This window comes from Cuculus canorus, chromosome 10 (assembly GCF_017976375.1).
Source record: "Cuculus canorus isolate bCucCan1 chromosome 10, bCucCan1.pri, whole genome shotgun sequence".
NCBI lineage: Eukaryota > Metazoa > Chordata > Aves > Cuculiformes > Cuculidae > Cuculus > Cuculus canorus.
The window spans coordinates 38995-57133 of NC_071410.1; the positions used below are offsets into that span (position 1 = coordinate 38995).

General features: G+C 45.0%; 2 protein-coding genes across 5 annotated transcripts in view; one reads left to right on the plus strand and one right to left on the minus strand.

Annotated features, from left to right (window-relative positions):
- Window positions 1-41: 41 nt before the first annotated feature.
- Window positions 42-11833, minus strand: ZC4H2 (zinc finger C4H2-type containing). Of its 3 annotated transcripts, XR_008451497.1 has the most exons (7): window positions 11674-11833; window positions 10271-10442; window positions 9472-9644; window positions 6279-6441; window positions 4868-5111; window positions 749-805; window positions 42-115 (listed from the first exon to the last, which is right to left on the minus strand). XR_008451497.1 is itself a non-coding variant. In XM_054075727.1 (5 exons), exons 1-5 carry the CDS (start codon window positions 11724-11726, stop codon window positions 4998-5000), a joined length of 675 nt encoding a protein of 224 aa, XP_053931702.1. In that variant the 5' UTR covers window positions 11727-11833; the 3' UTR covers window positions 1744-4997. The 3 variants fall into 3 exon arrangements, 1 of the variants encoding a protein (XP_053931702.1); XR_008451496.1 differs by lacking the exons at window positions 42-115; window positions 749-805 and adding an exon at window positions 1744-4294; XM_054075727.1 differs by lacking the exons at window positions 42-115; window positions 749-805 and having other exon boundaries at window positions 1744-5111.
- A 3466-nt stretch (window positions 11834-15299) lies between these two features.
- Window positions 15300-18139, plus strand: part of ZC3H12B (zinc finger CCCH-type containing 12B) — a 33038-nt gene continuing 30198 nt past the window's right edge. Inside the window, exon 1 of one of the 2 annotated variants that reach the window (XM_054075781.1) lies at window positions 15300-15437. The gene's annotated coding sequence lies outside the window, so the exon portion shown is untranslated. Of the gene's footprint in view, window positions 15438-15743; window positions 16326-18139 lie in introns of those variants that run through there. The other variant, XM_054075783.1, reaches the window with a different exon arrangement.

An 18139-nucleotide genomic window follows, 5' to 3' on the forward strand; every position in this document is an offset into this window, starting at 1 on the left:
TGCCAAATCGGAGCCTGCGTTGCGTTGCACAGCATGGCATTCCTAGTGCCAGACCCTGGCTCATGGTGTGATCGCCACGCACCCTCGGACGGTCTCTGCCTCGTCCTTTCTTCGTCTGAAACACCAAAAATGTAAAATGCATACAGCACCCTGTGACCAATCAAAAGCTTGAATGCAGACAATGCTGTTTTACACGAGGGTGGGGGACCGGGCTCAGTGACAGCAGCAGCCCCCCCCGGCACTGCCTCCCCTGGCCCTGCAGCCCCGCCACCACCACTGCCCACCAGCCCGTCCCTCAACTCCTGGGCCTCCCCCCTGCAACCCCTTGGCCTGGCCTGCCCAGCACTGTCACTCCCTTCTGGGTCTGTTTCGAGTTTCAGCCCTGAACACCTGCAAGTGTAAATCAGGCATTTTTATGTTTGCAAACAACCAAGTTCTAGTGTTAGCAGCAAGCTGAGGCAGAGGATAGGTTGGTTTCCAAAGTACCTGGTTTAGGGAATTAGTGTTTCGGTGACTCTTAGATGCAGCAATCTTGGAATTTAAGCACACAGTGGTCTATGTTTCAGAAACACAACCTGGAAGTTTGACCAGCTTAAAACCTGTCTCGTCACCTCCTTTTCTTTTCTATTTCCTAACATTCATTAGAAAAGATATTTTTTCCCCCATATTTATCTCCATAAAGTTTCTACAAAGGCATAAAAGAATTGTGGCTAATTGTATCCTGGAAAATTAGGGAGCTGGATTTTACCTTTTGGGAAATGGCTGCTTCTCAGTAGAATAAGCAAATAACAGATGAGAAAACACTCTGCAGGAAGAAAGCACGACATGAAACAAACATTTATTAAAAAGGACTGTACAGACCAATTAAACAGGTAGCACACTGTTACTCCTACTGGGCACAGGAGTAAAATATCTAAAACACAGAAGCCGGTGAAAAGAACATATATTGCTAAAATACCTAAATGCTAAAATGAAAACCTATGTTGGAGGAACCAGAAAACTCTAAAATAAAGGAAAGCACTTTCATTTATTTAAAGTGCTAGTAAAATCTTAATTTCTTCAATAGTTGGCTGTTTAGAGTAACACATCAGTGGCTGTTTTTTCAAAACTAGATTCTGTAACTTGAAGCCACTGGTAGATTCAGTCAGTCAGCATCCTGCTCACAAAGCAGAAGCTGATTTCAGGAAGTATGAGTATTAAAATTTGGCTTATGTTTTCTCTATAGTTAATGGGGTCCTTGGCACTCAAGTTCAAACAAGAGATTTGCCCCACCTTGGGTACGGAAACTGCTACAGCAAAGCTGTTAGACACGGTGGAGTGTTCACATCCTCTTAGCATGAGCTTAAGGTGGGGTAGGAGGAAAGGTTTGCCTTTTTTTTGCTATTTATTTGCCGAACAACAAAACTATCCTTTGAGGCAAGCGAGAAACCAGGAAAAGACCCTGGAAGCAAACGATAACAAAAGCGAATCCAGTGATTTTGTTGTTGCTTGCATACCCATTGAAGAAGGAATGACAAAGCCAGGGTTAAACTAGAGTTTAGTAATATGAGAGTCTTGTAAGCTTTGAGAAGGGTCTCTTTGTGCCTATTAAGAGAATTTAACCCAAATAAGAATGAATTTAAGCCAAGTGAAAAAGTATCCTCAAAGAACCTCAGGAACAAAGGAAGAGGCCATTGTTGCTCCACGGAGCAAAACGCAAAAGACTTGGGGTAAAAGCTGTACTTCCGACAGCTTCCTCCTCTGATTAAAAAGACAAGGAATGAATACTTCATTATCCCTCTAGTCTCTTGAGAATGGTGCCTGGGACAAAAGGGCCTAGGTCTGTCATGAGAAGAGCTCTTCAGTTACACTTCCTTAATTGATCTGTGAGAGAAAAGGAGAATGCTGGTTCCCTATGAAAGATACTGCTTCCCCCCCCTCTACCCACCCCAGGATCCCTTAACACATAAATACAGATTTTGTCTCCTTGCAATACTTAGAATCATAGAATATCTGGAGCTGGGAGGGGTCCATAAGGATTATTCGAGTCCAGGTCCCTGCTCCTCACAGGACTACCAACACTGAACTGTATGATCAAGAGCATCGTCCAGGTGTTCCTTGAATTTGACAGGCTTGGTGCTGTGACCAAGTCCCTGGGGAGCCTGCTCCAGTGACCGACCACCCTCTCAGGGAAGAACCTTTTCTGAATGTTGAATGTTGAACCTGCACGTCCCCTGATACAGCTCCATTCTATTTCCTTGTGTCCTATCACTGATCACCAGAGAGAGAACAGTTCCTCTCCCTCCACAGCCCCCCTCCAGGAAGGTGCAGACTGCAATGAGGTCACCCCCAGCCTTCCCTTCTCCAAGCTGAACCAACCCAGTGACCTCAGCCACTCTGCGCCAGTCTTGCTCTTGAGGACTTTCACTGTCTCGGCTGCCCTCCTCTGAACACATTCATATAGTTACATGTCCATCTTGTATTGAGGCACCCAAAACCGCCCACAAGACTTGCAGTGGGGCTGCACCAGTGCAGCACAGAGTGGGACAATCCACTCCCTCGACTGGCTTGTGATATGTGCTTGATGCACCCCAGGACATGGTCAGCCCTTTGGGCTTCCAGGGCACACCGCTGACAGTCAGACTCATTCTCAGGCTACTCACATGGCAGAACTTCATAAGATGTGAAAACAGGTTTGTAAACACTAGTACATGACATATGGCAAAACAGTATATATGACAAACACAGTATGTCATATCCACATTTCTTCTAATTTAAAAAAGACAAATCCTGTTAAACATGAGGGCACAAGAGACTAGTTTAAAAAAGTAAAGTTACAAAAATGCCACACTAAATTAGTAAATGGGGCACCCTTAAGCATACTTCAGTTTAGAGCTCTAGAGATATCCCAAGAAAGAAAGAAACCTGGCACAGTAACAGTGAAGTGAGAGCAGCTATGACCAACCCCGTTCATTTCAGAACTGTAAGTCAAAGTTTCTATAAATCTATCCTTCTATTTGCACTACTTCATTGCAGACATTTGCCCATTCTCCACTGTCACTGCTTTTTAAATTTATGTACAATTGGCATTGAAGTATGCTGCTCTCATGCATGCACTCGGGAAGAGTCTGTATACTGTCCTTTAGTTCTGTGTGCATTTTCCCTTAGGCTCAATAGGAATAGCTCTGAACAGGGCACACAGCCTGTGGCTGCTCTGAACGTTACAATTAGAATCCTGTGTTAGGAAAAATGCATAACAATAGAGTCAGTGCATACTACATTTGGAGCATTGGGTCAGACTATCCTCCATTATTGCTATCTCGGAGATTTTGAAGACCGGTACTTCAGTCAGCAGAATCTGCTCTTCACAGTAGCATACTGTCTGTTATTGACAGATAGCTTATTTGGCTATGAAACATTAAAATGGGAGAATACAAAGTGAACTTGGCATTAATTATAGGACTATATTCAATAAAATACTTGTGTACTTCACGGCAGAGTTGGGAAATTGATGACAAAGTATGTGATTTGGCCAGTAAAATTGGTTTATGTGGATGCATACAGTCCTCACCATTTGGCAAAGTTCTGACCAGAGACTTGGGACTTTCTTGCTCTTCCTATTGAACAAGCAAAGCTCTCAATGTAACCACTCCAGCATAACAGCAGAAGAAAAGCTGGGCTAATGAGAGAAGAATGTAAATAGAGAGTCCCTGCCTGCTGAAGTTAGTGAAAAGAATATTTAATACTTGAAATCAACTTAGACAAGGACAAAACCAGATTTGGAAACAAGCAAGTGGGTCACTGCCATCCTCCCCACTGGAGGGGCTGGTATTGCATGAGGTGAAACAAAAGGAAGATACAGTTTCAGGGAGCAGTCTAAGCCATCCTTTAGTAAGGATTCTTTTGGTACACATAAAGAGCGTGAAAAGAGTAGGGCTGAAACAAAGCTTAATTGAAAATTACCTATTAAAACATACAAAAATAGGAAGATTTGGTTGAGGCAGGACGACGAAACCAAAGCCAGGCAGTTCTGGTGAAATACATCATTTTGAGCTGACACTGTTCCTGGTGTACGTTACTGAACTTCCCTGTGCTCCAATGGAGGATATATCTGCCAAGGGAGACTCTGGCTGTAGAAACCAGGAATAGAAGACATGCAGAATGGCTCATGTTGCAGTCTGTGCCCATAGAGATTTGGGATATTTCATGCATGTTTCCTAGAGAACCACAGAGAGCCGGTTGGCCATACAGCCTAGGAGGACCACTAATACAGTTCATTCCAGCCTTGCACTTCAGTCAATCAGTCTTCTGATTGCTGAAAATAACACCATATTACAACGTTAAATATCACAAATTACATAATTTTTAGAAATTCACACACAGTCAGCGACTTGATGCCCCTTCCAAATTTTAAGTCACGTTTGAGGGAATGGTACAACCAAACTCCAGGAAATCAAAACTCAAGTCTCCTTAATGCATGGATTTCCTGTACAACCAATTTCTTTTTTCCCCCTGAACATTTCCTGTAGAAGAAAAGCTCTACTGGATACCCAAACCTATACAGTCTTACTAGCTTACGAAAAAAAAAAAAATTCGTTCTTATTTCAGCACTTCAAATAGTCTCCCGTTATGAGGAAAAAACAAAATAATCTTTCAGTAACATCTGTTTTTAAAAAGAGAACATAAAAGCATTTGTGGTAATCACGTTTGGCCTGCAGGAATAGCCTGGCATTTAGGATACTTGCATGTGAATTCTACTTTGTTTAGGAGTCCAAAAGATGAAATGATTGAAATGTTAAAACTGTAGCACCAGTAATACTTAACTTTCCTAAAACCAAATCCTAAGGACTGGAAGGAAATTAAGACAGGACAGGAACATTGTGCTTACTTTGCATTAAATAGAAAACAACGGGTCAGTCACACTCGAGTCTGCACTTCAGCGAAGTCTCGCCACATCTGCAGTTCTACTGGAAAAGTACTGGAACAGGTTGCGTGTTTGCTTGTCAGTGGTCGGGGTTTCATTCATCCTGTTTCCTCTTGGGCTTTTTGGGATTCCGAGATCGGCTCTTTGCTTTGCAGAGTGGACATATAGGTGCATTCCGATGAATTTGTTGGTGACACGATAAACATGCCTGAAATATGACATTGCAGCCTTGCATTACATACACATAAGTGGTGGTGTCACAGGGGTTACTGAGTACCATATTCTAAGCAACAGTACAGAAGAAAGTAATTCAGGCTTCTTGCCTACAAAGGCAAACCACTGCGATGTTCTATGCAATCCAGGATTCTGGATTGCACGGTAGCTTCAGGCCAACTGAAAAACTAGATTATCACATCGAGTTGAAACTACAGTTCAGCGGACACATGGTGCAGGAAGGTATCAATGACTCTAGCATTAAACTCTATTTTATGTTAAACATTCCACGTGTTTTAAAGATGATTACATGCATAATAGCTCACTGAGTCAGAGAAGTTACAGTGAAGGCCAACTGTGATGTCACAGAATTCAAGGCAGGAGCAAGTGATGAGATGAATTCCACATATTTAACAGAAGATGCAGAACTCTGCCCTTTTGCTCCATACTAAGCCCTTTAACTTCAATTTGACAGAAGCGCATTACTTTCATAAAAGCTTTTTGACAGCCTAACTCCAGATAGTAAGTAGATAACTATGGAGTTATACCTACATCAGTCTGCTTCCTTAGTCAATGAATCTTTGGAACTTGGGTGAGATGAATATACCTATGGAATTTCTTAGATCTTTTTACTGAATATACAAGGAGCTGAGTCAAACTGTCACTGAGGTGCCTGTGGCTAGGTTAAATTAATCCATACATTAGCCTTGACTTGAAGATCCAAAGAACTACAGAAATAATCGCCTTTCCCAGTAATTTGTACCATCAGCAATTACTCTCGCTCATGAGCTACGTGCAGTGCTTCTAACATGAATCCATTTGGGGTTGCCTCCCAGCTATTACTTTTCCTTTCGCCCAGCATGTTTTTTTTCCTTACATGCCTTTCTTCCAAGAGACACAAGAGGAGTGGGAATTGTCTACATCTCTGCTGATGGAGACTCTTAAGTCATAAAGGAGTTAAAAAATAAGGAAGGTTGTCCTTAGCCCTGAACGACTGGGGCTACTACTTTAAGCCTACTGGGGCTGCTCTCGATCTAAAACACTGCAGGAAAAATCAGAATCAGGACACATAATTTTTCCATTTCGTAAGTATTGATCACCTTTATAAACATAATACATTCCAATGGCAAAAGAGAGAACCCAGTGCATTCCATCCCCTGACCTTCATTGGCGGTGGCTGTTGCCGGAAAGTTGCTGTCTGTCTAGTATCTTGTTTCCTGGCCACTTGCAGCTGTTGGGCAGCTGCTGCAGCTGCAGCCAGAGACTCTGGGATGGGAGGCTCCTGTGGTTCTGTCTGCCACTCCGCTTTCTGCTTTTCGAAGTAGCTAGACAAAAAAAAATAAATTAAAATATAACCAACTTCTAGAGTATTCCATTAGATTGTTAAGGATCTTTGTGTTAACATGGTTTGTGTCTGGGTTGACTACAGGGAGGAAGTGAGATCGTGCAGGGAAAAATCAGGACGGCTAAGGCCCAACTAAAAATCAAATTGGCTAAGTTTGTGAAAGATAATAAAAAATCTTTCTACAAATACATCAACAAGAAAAGGAGGACTAAGGAGAATATTCAGTCCCTATTGGATGCAGAAGGAACAATAGTGACAGGGGATAAGGACAAGGCTGAGGTACTTAACGCCTTCTTTGCCTCAGTCTTTAATAGCAAGGAAAGTTGTTCCCTCTGTGTACAAACCCAGGAGTTAGAGGAGCAGAATGAGGCTCCCATGATCCAAGAGGAGGCAGTTAGAGACTTGCTTGCCCAGCTGGACACCCACAAGTCTATGGGGCCAGATGAGATCCACCCAAGAGAATTGAAGGAGCTGGCAGATGTCCTTTCCAAACCCCTTTCCAACATCTTCCAGCAGTCCTGGCTGACTGGGGAAGTTCCACTAGACTGGAGTCTGGCTAACATTGTGCCCATCTACAAGAAGGGTTGCAGGGAGGATCTGGGGAACTACAGGCCTGTCAGTCTGACCTCAATGCAGGGGAAAATCATGGAACAGGTAATCTTGAGTGCTATCATGAAGCACATGCAAGAGAACCGGGTGATCAGGCCCAGTCAACATGGGTTTACAAAAGGCAGATCTTGCCAAACTAACCTGATCGTCTTCTATGACAAAATGACTCAACTACTGGATGGGAGAAAGGCTGTGGATGTAGTCTTCTTGGACTTCGGTAAAACCTTTGACACAGTTTCTCACAGCATTCTGCTTCAGAAACTGTCTGCCTCTAGCCTGGATGGGCACACAGTCTCCTGGGTTGAAAACTGGTTGGACGGGCAGGCCCAGAGAATGGTGGTAAAAGGAGTTAACTCCAGCTGGAGGCCAGTCACAAGTGGAGATCCTCAGGGCTCAGTACTGCGTCCAGCCCTGTTCAATGTCTTTATCAATGACCTGGAAGAAGGCATTGAGTGGTGCACCCTCAGCAAGTTTGCAGATGACACTAAGCTGGGAGGAAGTGTCGATCTGCTGGAGGCTCTTCAAAGGGATCTTAACAGGTTGGACCGCTGGGCTGAGGCCAATGGCATCAGGTTCAACAAGGCCAAATGCCGGGTCCTGCACTTGGGGCACAACAACCCTATGCAGTGCTACAGACTGGGGCAAGAGTGGCTGGAGAGCTGCACAGAGGAGAGGGACCTGGGGGTAACGGTTGACAGCTGACTGAACGCGAGCCAGCAGTGTGCCCAGGTGGCCAAGAAGGCCAATGGCATCTTGGCTTGTATCAGAACCGGTGTGACCAGCAGGTCCAGGGAGGTTATTCTCCCTCTGTACTCGGCACTGGTGAGACCACACCTTGAGTACTGTGTTCAGTACTGGGCCCCTCACCACAAGAAGGATGTTGAGGCTCTGGAGCGTGTCCAGAGAAGAGAAACGAAGCTGGTGAGGGGGCTGGAGAACAAGTCTTATGAGGAGTGGCTGGGAGAGCTGGGGTTGTTTAGCCTGGAGAAGAGGAGGCTGAGGGGAGACCTTATTACTCTCTACAACTACCTGAAAGAAGGTTGTGGAGAGGAGGGAGCTGGCCTCTTCCCAAGACTGAGGTCAGGACAAGGGGGAATGGCCTGAAGCTCTGCCAGGGGAGGTTCAGGCTGGATATCAGAAAAAAAATTCTTCACAGAAAAAGTCATCGGGCACTGGAATAGGCTGCCCAGGGAGGTGGTCGAGTCACCTTCCCTGGAGGTGTTTAAGGAATGGGTGGATGAAGTGCTTAGGGACATGGTTTAAGGAAGTGATAGGAACGGTTGGACTCGATGATCCAGTGGGTCCTTTCCAACCTGGTGATTCTATGATTCTATGATCCGATGGATCACGTTTCCGTATCACGCTCCTCCACTAAAGTCAAATTGCCTACACTTAGACACCACTTGGCCTAGTTCATAACTAGAACTGGTGGCTTTTCCTCTGCATTCCTACACTTCATCCATATTCCAGATTGTCAGGTTCTAAGGTATCTCGGTGTACAACTGAATAGAAATATAATAAGATGGAAAACAGACAACAGATGTAATTAATCCTTAACCGCATTAGAGGCACCTCTGTCAAACTTAGTTTTTATAACTTATTCTGCTAAAATTAATAACTTCTGTATGCAATTCGAATACATCCTTCGCAGTGTCAAGATGCATGGAATAGAAAACAGCATTTCTAATGAAAAGCAAAAGAAATCTTGTTAACTGTGTGACTGTGAAAATGATGCCAATTGTGCTAGGCATTAAGAGAAATGTAAGTTTCTTAAAACACCACTTGCATGGTGTTAAAGTGACCTGTTAAACAAAGGACACTGTTCCTTGAATAGTAGCTAATTCTGTCACCCTCCCCTGCCTATTTTATACCTAAAAATGAAACTATAATTTATTATCCGAATTCATTCCATCGCTAAAGTAAACTTGTTGACAGTCACAGGTCTATATAAATGCCATTGCCACGTGCACACAGCAAACAGAAAAATTCTGACTAGCAGTAGCACAAACAACTGAAGATTACTAGATTGGTACTCTTTCTTGTGCTGCCTCTTACCTCTGCTTGCTAAACATGAAAAAAAAACTCAAAACCAATTATTTTCAGGGAAAAGTCTTGCTAGAAAAGGCAGCATATGATTAAAAATCTAAAGAACCAACAACTTGGGAATTTTTGCATGTCCTATGTAGAGTCTGCAGCTTGGAATAATCTAAATTCAACTTCCAAAAAATTCAGACTGAATGTTATCAAATATATGTGATCCCATGTTTCTTTTTTGTTAAGTTTTGCTTTTCATGCTTAAGTTTTTCTTTTTCCTCACCTACCAACAAAAGACAAATGACAAAATAACCAGTATCATTGACAGAAGATATAAAGCTAGATAATGTTTGTTTTGGAGACTTACTCAAGGGACAGTTTCTCTTCCTCCTCACACAGATCTGGCAGCCTCTGCAATCCCAGAGTCATCCGCAAAGCATCTACATGCTCCTTCAGGGGTTTGTACTCTTCATGCAGGCGACGAGTAGATTCCAAGAGCTTGTTGAGATCGTTCTCAGACTGCTTGATAGTATTCTCCATCTGAAACAGGAAGATGGGCATGCTTTTAAAGAACTGTTCCTTTAACAGCTCTCTGATTGATTAAGCAAGAGACTGTATCAGAAAAAGGAGATTTTTCTCACTGAAGTTGGAAGGCATTGGGAACAATGCAATAGTAGAACAATGAGTTATAATACCGGGAGGATGAAAACTGGGCAAGGATTTAAAAAAACATGCACTTCAACCTATATGACCTTCTGAACACCAGAAAAAGCAGGCAGACAGGCTACAGATAAATCAGCAAGCTAGGGAAAACTCTCAAGGGACATTAAAAAAACCAAATTTGAGTAGAATAAACTCATTTTCTGTGTTTCTAAGATACCTGAACACTGGTAGAGTTGTTCCCACAAAGGGCTTGGTTATCTATCCTCGTGGTGCAAATGCCTATTATGCCAACATTACCAAATATCCTGCCCAACACAGAGAAAAAACCAATTATCCTGCAGCAAATTTACTTCCCAGTCTTTGCAGGATATTAGGATGGTGTTGTAAAGTGCAGATTATTGAACCAGTGATAGTTCACTACTCTGCACAATTCCAAAATCTGTGGAATGATTTATACACAACTGTGTCTTAGTCAGGCTGTCTGCAGCTCGGCTGTTGCATACCACATTAATATCAGCATGGATCAGTCGCAGCTCCTCCACATGGGCCATCTTTTCTTGCAACAGCAGGTCCATTTCCTGTTTGTATTCTTTCAGGTGCCTCTCCTCGGATTCCAGGGCTTCAAATTCTGCTTTCAGTCGCGCCTTTATTTTTTCCATCTGCAAAGTCTTATTCCTGGACCGCAGCAATAATTGAAAATATAGAGAGACAACAGTAAGTCACTACAACACATTTTTGCAAGGTGTCGATTTACATGTAAATAGATGGAAGGCGGCAATGGCACTAACAGACAAGGGGGAGACGTTTTAAACGTGTCTGAGAAAACATGAAATGCAATGAGAGAGGTGAATTCTAATATCAGTTCTTTTGTTGAGCTTCTCAGTCATATGAGAATTCTTACACTGAATTATGAAATTAACAGAACCGTGTACTTTTCAACAGTTACTGTAAATTCACAGAATTTGTACCAATAGAGTTGTTCTGTGTCAATTAGCTCAGATTAAATCCCAGTCCCAAAAGAGAGAAATCCAGAAAATCTGGGGGGTTTGGCATAGAATTCTGAGAAACATAAAATGAATTGGAGGTAATTATAGCGTCATACACACTGACTAAAACTATATGGACTGTAATCCAAACTGCTAAAATACTAACTTCAACTTCAGGCTGAAGAAAATTCCTGAGCAATGACATACAAGAATAGTAAAAACTCAAACAACATCCCACTTGCAAGTAACTGTATTCTCTTCATTCTTTTCTAGGATTTAGTACCTGGCACCTATCTGTAAATGTTTCTGCCCATAGTCTGCACTCTGGTATTTTTTCATTCCTGCCAATCTGTAATTCCACAGCAAAAATGTTGATACTCAGTCTCTCTCTCTCTCTCTTCAAAGCTAGTAACCAAAAGATGTGAGGGTCAGCTATCAGATAGGTTTTAGTAGAACAGCCTGCTGCCGATGCGACTCCAAGCTCGCCCAAGCTGTTCAACAAAACAAACCGTTCCCGGCTGTTCCCGCTTCCTACAGCGCGGGGACGCCACGGCCCGCCGCCACCGGGGTACGACCGTCCCCGCCCCTCGCTGCCCCCCCCCCCCCCGCCCCGTCCCCCGTCGAGGCTACCGACGGCGAGCGAGCGGAGCAAAACAATGGATTTCCACCGGGGAGCCCCAGGAATATCGATCCAAAGGGTCTAACTCCCCCGCCCCACACGGCTCCCTCGCTGACGCTCTAGACACGCGCGGCCGCTGCCCCGCACTGCGCGTTCCATGGCGATTCCCAGCAGCGGATGCTCCTGCGCTGCTCAGAGAAGCGCACCCCCGCCGCCATCGCAGCGCCCGGCCGCGCTTCCCCCGCCCTCGGCCGCGCAGCAGCCGCTCCCCGGAGCGTCAAGCTGCACAAAGCGAATTCACCTGATCTCCTTGATGCTCTCCAGTTTGCACATAATCTCTTGCTCCTCTGCCATGCTTCTCAGCTCAAACCTCCCGTCAGGGGCACAAAGCGGCGCGGAAATGCGCCCGACGGGCGCTGGGACCGCAGCCCCCACAAGGCCGAGCGGCTGCGCCTGCGCCCCGTGGCCGCTCCCCCCGAAGGCGGGGGCCAAGCGCGGCGTGGGGAGCGGGCGGGGCCGAGCGCGGGGCTAGAAGTAGCGGATGCGGCCTCGGCGGTGGGAGGGTGGCGGCGTGGGCGTCCTCATCTGGGCGCGGTCGGAGTTTGGAAAGGACGCGTTTTGTTCTCTAGGTTTTTTCTCTCTCTCTCTTTTTTTTTTTTTTTTTTCTCCCCCCCCCCCCCCCCCCCCCTTATTTCTGCTGCTGTACGTAGCGCTTGTGTCTGTGGAAAAGAAAAGCAATGTACATAAAACAGTTGGATTGAGGTGATTATTGGATCGAAGGGACCGCTCGCCTTTCCGCGGACGTCCCAGCCGAGACTATTAGAGCACATCGCAGGGCCTCAAGTACCGGTTCTCGGTCTTGCGTCAGCCAAGCTATTATTTTTCCTCGGCTCCTGTAATGCGTTATACTGAGCACTGTGTTTTAAGCTACGAATCTAACAGCTACGTCTCAACACTTTGGAAGGTCTCCCAACATCCCTCCCAAGGGATCCACGGCGTAAATTCGTGATCCCTCACCTGCATGCCCAAACATCAGCTCGTTAGAATGAATGCTAAGCTCAAGGTCTAGACAGTAGAGCAATGGGATTCTGCAAACATCAACTTGTGTATGTTACAAATGTACGAGGAGCACTAGCACATTCCAGGTGAATGTTGCGGGCCCCTCACCAGTCAGTGGTGTGAGGCTGTTGAGAACAGACCAGTTACTCTGGAATGGGTTCGGAAATGTTATGTGGAAAGGCCCTGTAAGTACTTAACCTCTGATCGGACTTGACAGTGTCTAGTCTGGTTCTCTGAAAAGGAGGTGAAAAATAAAAATGGAAAGAATGCAGAGCAGAACAATGAAAATGGTAGGAGTTTGGGGGAACGTGAAAGAAGGTTGAATGCAAGACAGCATGGCCATATTTACAGGGCATGTGGTAGATCTGAACGAGTAGGGGCTTGTGGTCGCAAAACTGGGTGTCTTGAGCCAGCTGCATCTACAGCTACAGCGTAAAGGGTCAGTGCTCCCCCTCATGTATGAGTACCTGGTGCCTGGCAAGCTGGCACACTAGAGTAGAGGGTAATAATGTAGAAATGCAAGGACAAAATCTGGTGGTTTGTGTTCCAAATAATTGACCTAAATATAAGGAGGCAAGAAATAAGAGAGAATGAAGGAAAGAAGATAAGAGCGCTGGACATCATCAGAAGCAGCAGTTGAGGTTCACCTAACGCCCGAGAAAGAGGCAGTGATGATCAAACATTCCCTCTCAGAAAAAGGATTATTGGTATTGATAATCTATTTATCGCTAATTACAATTAACAATCAGTAGTTAGAGAGTTAAAAACTCAGATGACTTGCACAAAACATCTACCTTCTTTTTCTATCACTTCACTAGACAATAAATTAGTAAATAAGTTGAAGCTTTCAAGCATTATAAAGTGTCAGAGTCTTCCAAGTAATGATTTTGAGAGGTTATCTGTATTATAAAAATCCAAGTTTTGCAAATGCACTCTTGCTGGCATTGCAGAAGACTTATTTCTGGAACAGATAATGAATAAGCAGCAGTTGTGGATGGGGAGATTTTTTACTTATTATCTGACTCTGATACAATTGCAGGCAATGGCAAACCCTTCCTGCCTTAAAAACTGAAGACTGTATTGCTGAGCTTTAAGAGAGCTATGTGCTCAAAAGGGGCGGGCTTCCTTGATGAATGATTTAAATAGATTAACAAATTGATTTGAGGGAGTAGGAGACAAGTTAGCTACAGTGGGCCAGCAAATCTTGTTGCTAAGACACTGAGGAAGTGAAAGCAGGCAGGGTGAGGATATGAGAGGAAGAGAAGGTAAGTCCCTTCTAACAGGAGTGATGAGAATCCCAGCTAACATTTGCAATGTTTATCCTATTTTCCATTTCTGATTTTACAAGATAAACTAAAAGGTCAAGGAAATTCAGATGTTCAGCTCTTTACTTTACTCTGCTTTGAATTACATGAAGAAAACCACAAGCATTAGCAATTATTTTTCTCTCCATGTAAAAAACCAAAAAGGACAAAACCCTCCTAACACCACATATTTCAAAGTACTTCAAAGTGGTCACAAAGTTTGATATTTATTGTGTGTTATTATGGATTTAGGAATACTTTTCATGATGTAATGCAGATGTATGTATGCCTTTGCTATTACATAAACAGTATGTGTGGAACAATTCCTATCGCCATTTTCCCTTACCTCTAGGATAGAATTTTCTTGTCTTGGAGACATGAGGGCAGGTGAAAATCTGCACGGACTGATATTAAGATACCTGGAGTGCTATGTGTGGTGCTGGGCCCCACCACTGAATGATGCAAAGGTACTTGAACATGCCCAGAGCTGTGAAACCAAGCTGGTGAAGGGCTGGAAGAGATGTCCTGTGTGGACCAGCTGAGGACTCTGGGCTTGTCCCCTTTGGAGAAGAGAGGCTGAGGGACGACCTCATTGCTCTCTGCAGTTTCCTGTCCTGGGATCGAAGGACAGGATGTCTGGGAATGGCTCAAAGCTGCATGAGGGCAGGATCAGACTGGACACGAGGGAGCATTTTCCCAGGGTGATCAAACCCTGGGAGAGACTTCCTGCAGAGGCAGTCAGTGCCCCAAGCCGGCTGGTGTTCGAGAAGCATTTGGATGATGCCCACAACACCAAGCTTCAGCTGTCGCTCAGCCCCAAAGTGGCTAGGCAGTTGGAGCAGACCTTTGTTGTAGGTCCCTTCCCACTGAACAGTTCTGTTCTGAAAAATGTGTATAACAAGATTTATGAAACAAATAGCATTAGAGAATCGTGTCTGATGGAGAAGAGCTCCCAATAAGGCCTGCAACAGGACTGGACTTTGGTTAACACTGCTGCGTTAGGTGAGTAGAGGGCAGCAATGCTGTCAAACCTAAACATCACAAAACAGATCAGTCAAAACGGTGCATTCTAAGTCGTCAAATTTGCTTTAAATTTCTGAGTGCTTAAAATGAAAATGTATTCCTTCTCTGTCCCATTAAGTTTTGAGCCTTCAAAACATACTCGAGTCACATTTGCAAGATTTTCCCCCGCGACTGCCCTCTCCCCCTCCTACGACCCCACTTCTTGCTGTAAGGGAGAGCTGACGCTGGCTTGGGTAAGTTTTGGGAAGCCGAAGGCAGTCATCAGCAGCATTGGGAATAACAGGAGGCCGCCATATGCCAGCCCCAGGACAGCAGATTTATACACCTGAGGCGCTCGCGAACCCCTCAGCATCCGCTGCGCGCGGCGAGCCGAGGAGCCCCTCCGGCGCGCGCCGCACGCCCCTCCCCTTCCCGGCCGCTGCGGCAGGGGGGACCGAGCGCGGTTGCCTGGCGACGGCGCCCGGGCAGCGGCGCGGGGCCGGGCGAGGCGGCGGCAGCGATGGGGCGGTGGCAGCGGCGCCCGGGCTCCCGCCGGCGCTGAGCCCGCTCCCGCGGCCGCCCCCGTCCTCCCTGCGCTCCGGCCCGCCCTTCCCCCTCCATGCGGCGGGAGCGGCCACAGTGGGGCCCGTGCCGCGGCCGCGCCGAGCCCCACCGGCGGCATCTGCAGCGACAGCACCGGGTGAGGCGCGGGGCGCGAGGGGGCCGGGCCCCTCCTCCCGGCGGCGCGGCCTCCGCCTGCCCCGGGCTCCCCGGGCCGCGTTGCGGGCGGGGTCTGTGCTCCGCGTCGCCCGCTCCGCATCTCGAGAGCCGCGCGGTCCCGCCGCGGTGCCGCCGGTGCGGGCCGATCGGAGGCTCGTCGCATCTTTGGAGTCGGTGAATGCCGATCCGAATTAACTCGGGTTTGTCGAGAACCGTGTGATTCTTCTGCACTGTTCAGCTTTGGTTTTAATCTCTGACTGCGGTTCTGGGTTTGGCAGGTTTTGTCATCGTGGGAAGTGGAAATAGGCAAAACCAATAAGCTGTTGGCCGTTTATGAACTTGCACCGTGCGCCGGAGCTGCCCCGGGGGTGGGGGGGCTCCCTGCGGCCTCGGCAGCGGCCGCGGGCAGTCGCGCTGACGGGGCGCTGCGGGGCGCGCGGCCGAGCGGCGCCTTTCACGGGCGGAGCGAATGTCACTGGTGAAATTATATTTGCTTCTTGCTGGAAAAGTGGGTTAGTGGAAACGTCAAGGTCACCCTCCAATTTAGAACAGTGTAATTGCCGCTGGACTATGTCTTTTCACTGTCATATCTTTTCCATGTATCGGTCCTGTGGCTGTTGACATTTTCTGGACCTGTGATCTAATGCTTTAGCAAGTTGTAATAGAAGCGATCTGTAAAGCTTCCCAAGTCTGTTTTGGTGGAATGACCTCTTTCAGAGGTATCTAAAAAAATGAAAATGTAACGGGATCCAAGCTCACTATTCAGAAAGAATGGAAAGGAGGTGTTCAGATGGTGAATGGATAGCAATAACGCTTTATATGCAGATGAAGTAGTAAGAAATTCTCACTGGCAGCTGCTGTGTATGAGGTAAGTTCTGGCTTTTTGTACTTTGATCTTTCTGGACGTCTTTTCAAATGCAGATTATTCCATTGTAGACATCTACTGGGTTTGACTTTCCTAGCCACTTTACAGTTTGCAACTGAAATGTCATTTTGTTAAACGCTTATAATTCTACTATAGATCTGTGAACAGCATAAATAAAACAAATTGCTTCTGTCACTTGAACTCTGTTACTGTTCGCATCATGAGACGAAGCATTGGAGCTTTGGGGAATAAAGAAAGCAGCAGGTAAGTTCAGTTACAGAAGCAGGGCTTGGAAAGGTGAAGAAATGTAATTTATAAACTCAGAAGTTTTCAAGTGTTGCCACGTTGTAAATTAGTTTAATATATGGATTTGTCTATCTTAGAATGTAAAAAAAGGCTGTGGTGCTATCTAGACCTCAATACGCATTCCCGAGAAAACTGTCCTCTTGGTCATGGAATCTGCTGGACTTAAAGGGCTTTGTTCCCATGCGTGCATGGCTGGACAAATATACATTTATAGAGATATAAAAACATATTTCTTGTAAGTTTCTTATAAAGGGCTGGGTTTTTTGCTAGGCATTATAAATGAATAACATATCTGAGTAATAATACTGGTATTTTTAATATTCTGTTATTGTCTGTTAATGTGCTTGTTTATTATTAATTGTCCATTTTTGCTGATAAGTTATATTCAATACAATCTATACATGATAAAATGGATAATTGATCTAGAAGCAAGAATACCTTTACAGATCCAGGCTTCCTGATGGCATGGTATGTACTACTGCATTTGATATATTTCAGATTTAGGAAACATGTTTGGAAGTGCAGGGCTAAGCTGTATAGCTTCTCCTAAAGGTAGGTTTTATTGTTCTGAGGTGAACAATTTATTAATGAGATTGGCCTTAGTAAGGAATCCTCTTCATTACCTGGCAGTTTTGGTTCGAACATATACGTTACAGTCTTTCTGTGTTTAAACAAGTGCTTCAGCTGAGTGTCTTTGAGTTTTAAAGGTAGCTATTGTATTTCATTTTCTTACGTGAGTTATTTTTGACATTGCTTGCCAGCAAAGCAGGTTGAATCACCATGTCGAAATAAAACCTAGTCTTTACACAGTTTATTGTAGGCCTCTTCTAGGATTTCATTAGAATATCATGGTACAGTTTAACTAAAGCCTTTTACAAGTCCTAATGTAGGCCAAGGTGCTTGTTGGTTATGCAGTTGAGAGATAAGAGCACCTATTCCACATTCAGTTCATCTGTAGAGAGCCTACTTGTCAAAATCAATATCTCTTCTGCTTATCTGAGTCAAGTTCTTTTTCAGTGTCTGGAGGGGAATGCTGTAACAAGGTCAGTGTATCAGCTTAGGCTGAGGCCAAAATTTCGGACTTGGATTATTTTTAGTAAGGACATCCACAAGAAATTTAACATATGTCCTCCTTTAATGAGCCTGCAGACACCTTAACCAAATCGCATAACGTTAAAATTCTGAGAATTTTAAACTAAAACTCACATGTGGTTCCCCTCTCTAATCCCCCTCCCATTTTTTTTTAAGCTCAAACACTAATTTCAGACTCGTAGCCAAGTCTTTCCTTTGTTTGATTTCTAGATTCTAGATTTCCTGATTTAAAAAAATAAATAAAAGAACATGCCCTAAAACAAAATAACCCACCACACCAAAGAAACTTCCTCCCTCCAACCTGGTCCATATATAAATCTCACTTTAGAAAGGCAGAGATAAAGTTGCTGGAGTGTGGGGATTTGCTGTTTTCATTTCCAAAAGCAAAGCAGTAGACTTTTTCTCTTGTCTTCTTGAGG

Excerpts from the sequence above, each read along its gene's own strand:
- ZC4H2 (XM_054075727.1), bottom strand. The coding sequence starts at position 11,726 with ATGGCAGAGGAGCAAGAGATTATGTGCAAACTGGAGAGCATCAAGGAG. Across the intron at positions 10,443-11,673 it reads GAGAGCATCAAGGAGATCAG|GAATAAGACTTTGCAGATGG; the intron begins GTGAATTCGCTT and ends GCTGCGGTCCAG. Across the intron at positions 5,112-6,278 it reads AACAGCCACCGCCAATGAAG|GCATGTTTATCGTGTCACCA; the intron begins GTCAGGGGATGG and ends GTCATATTTCAG.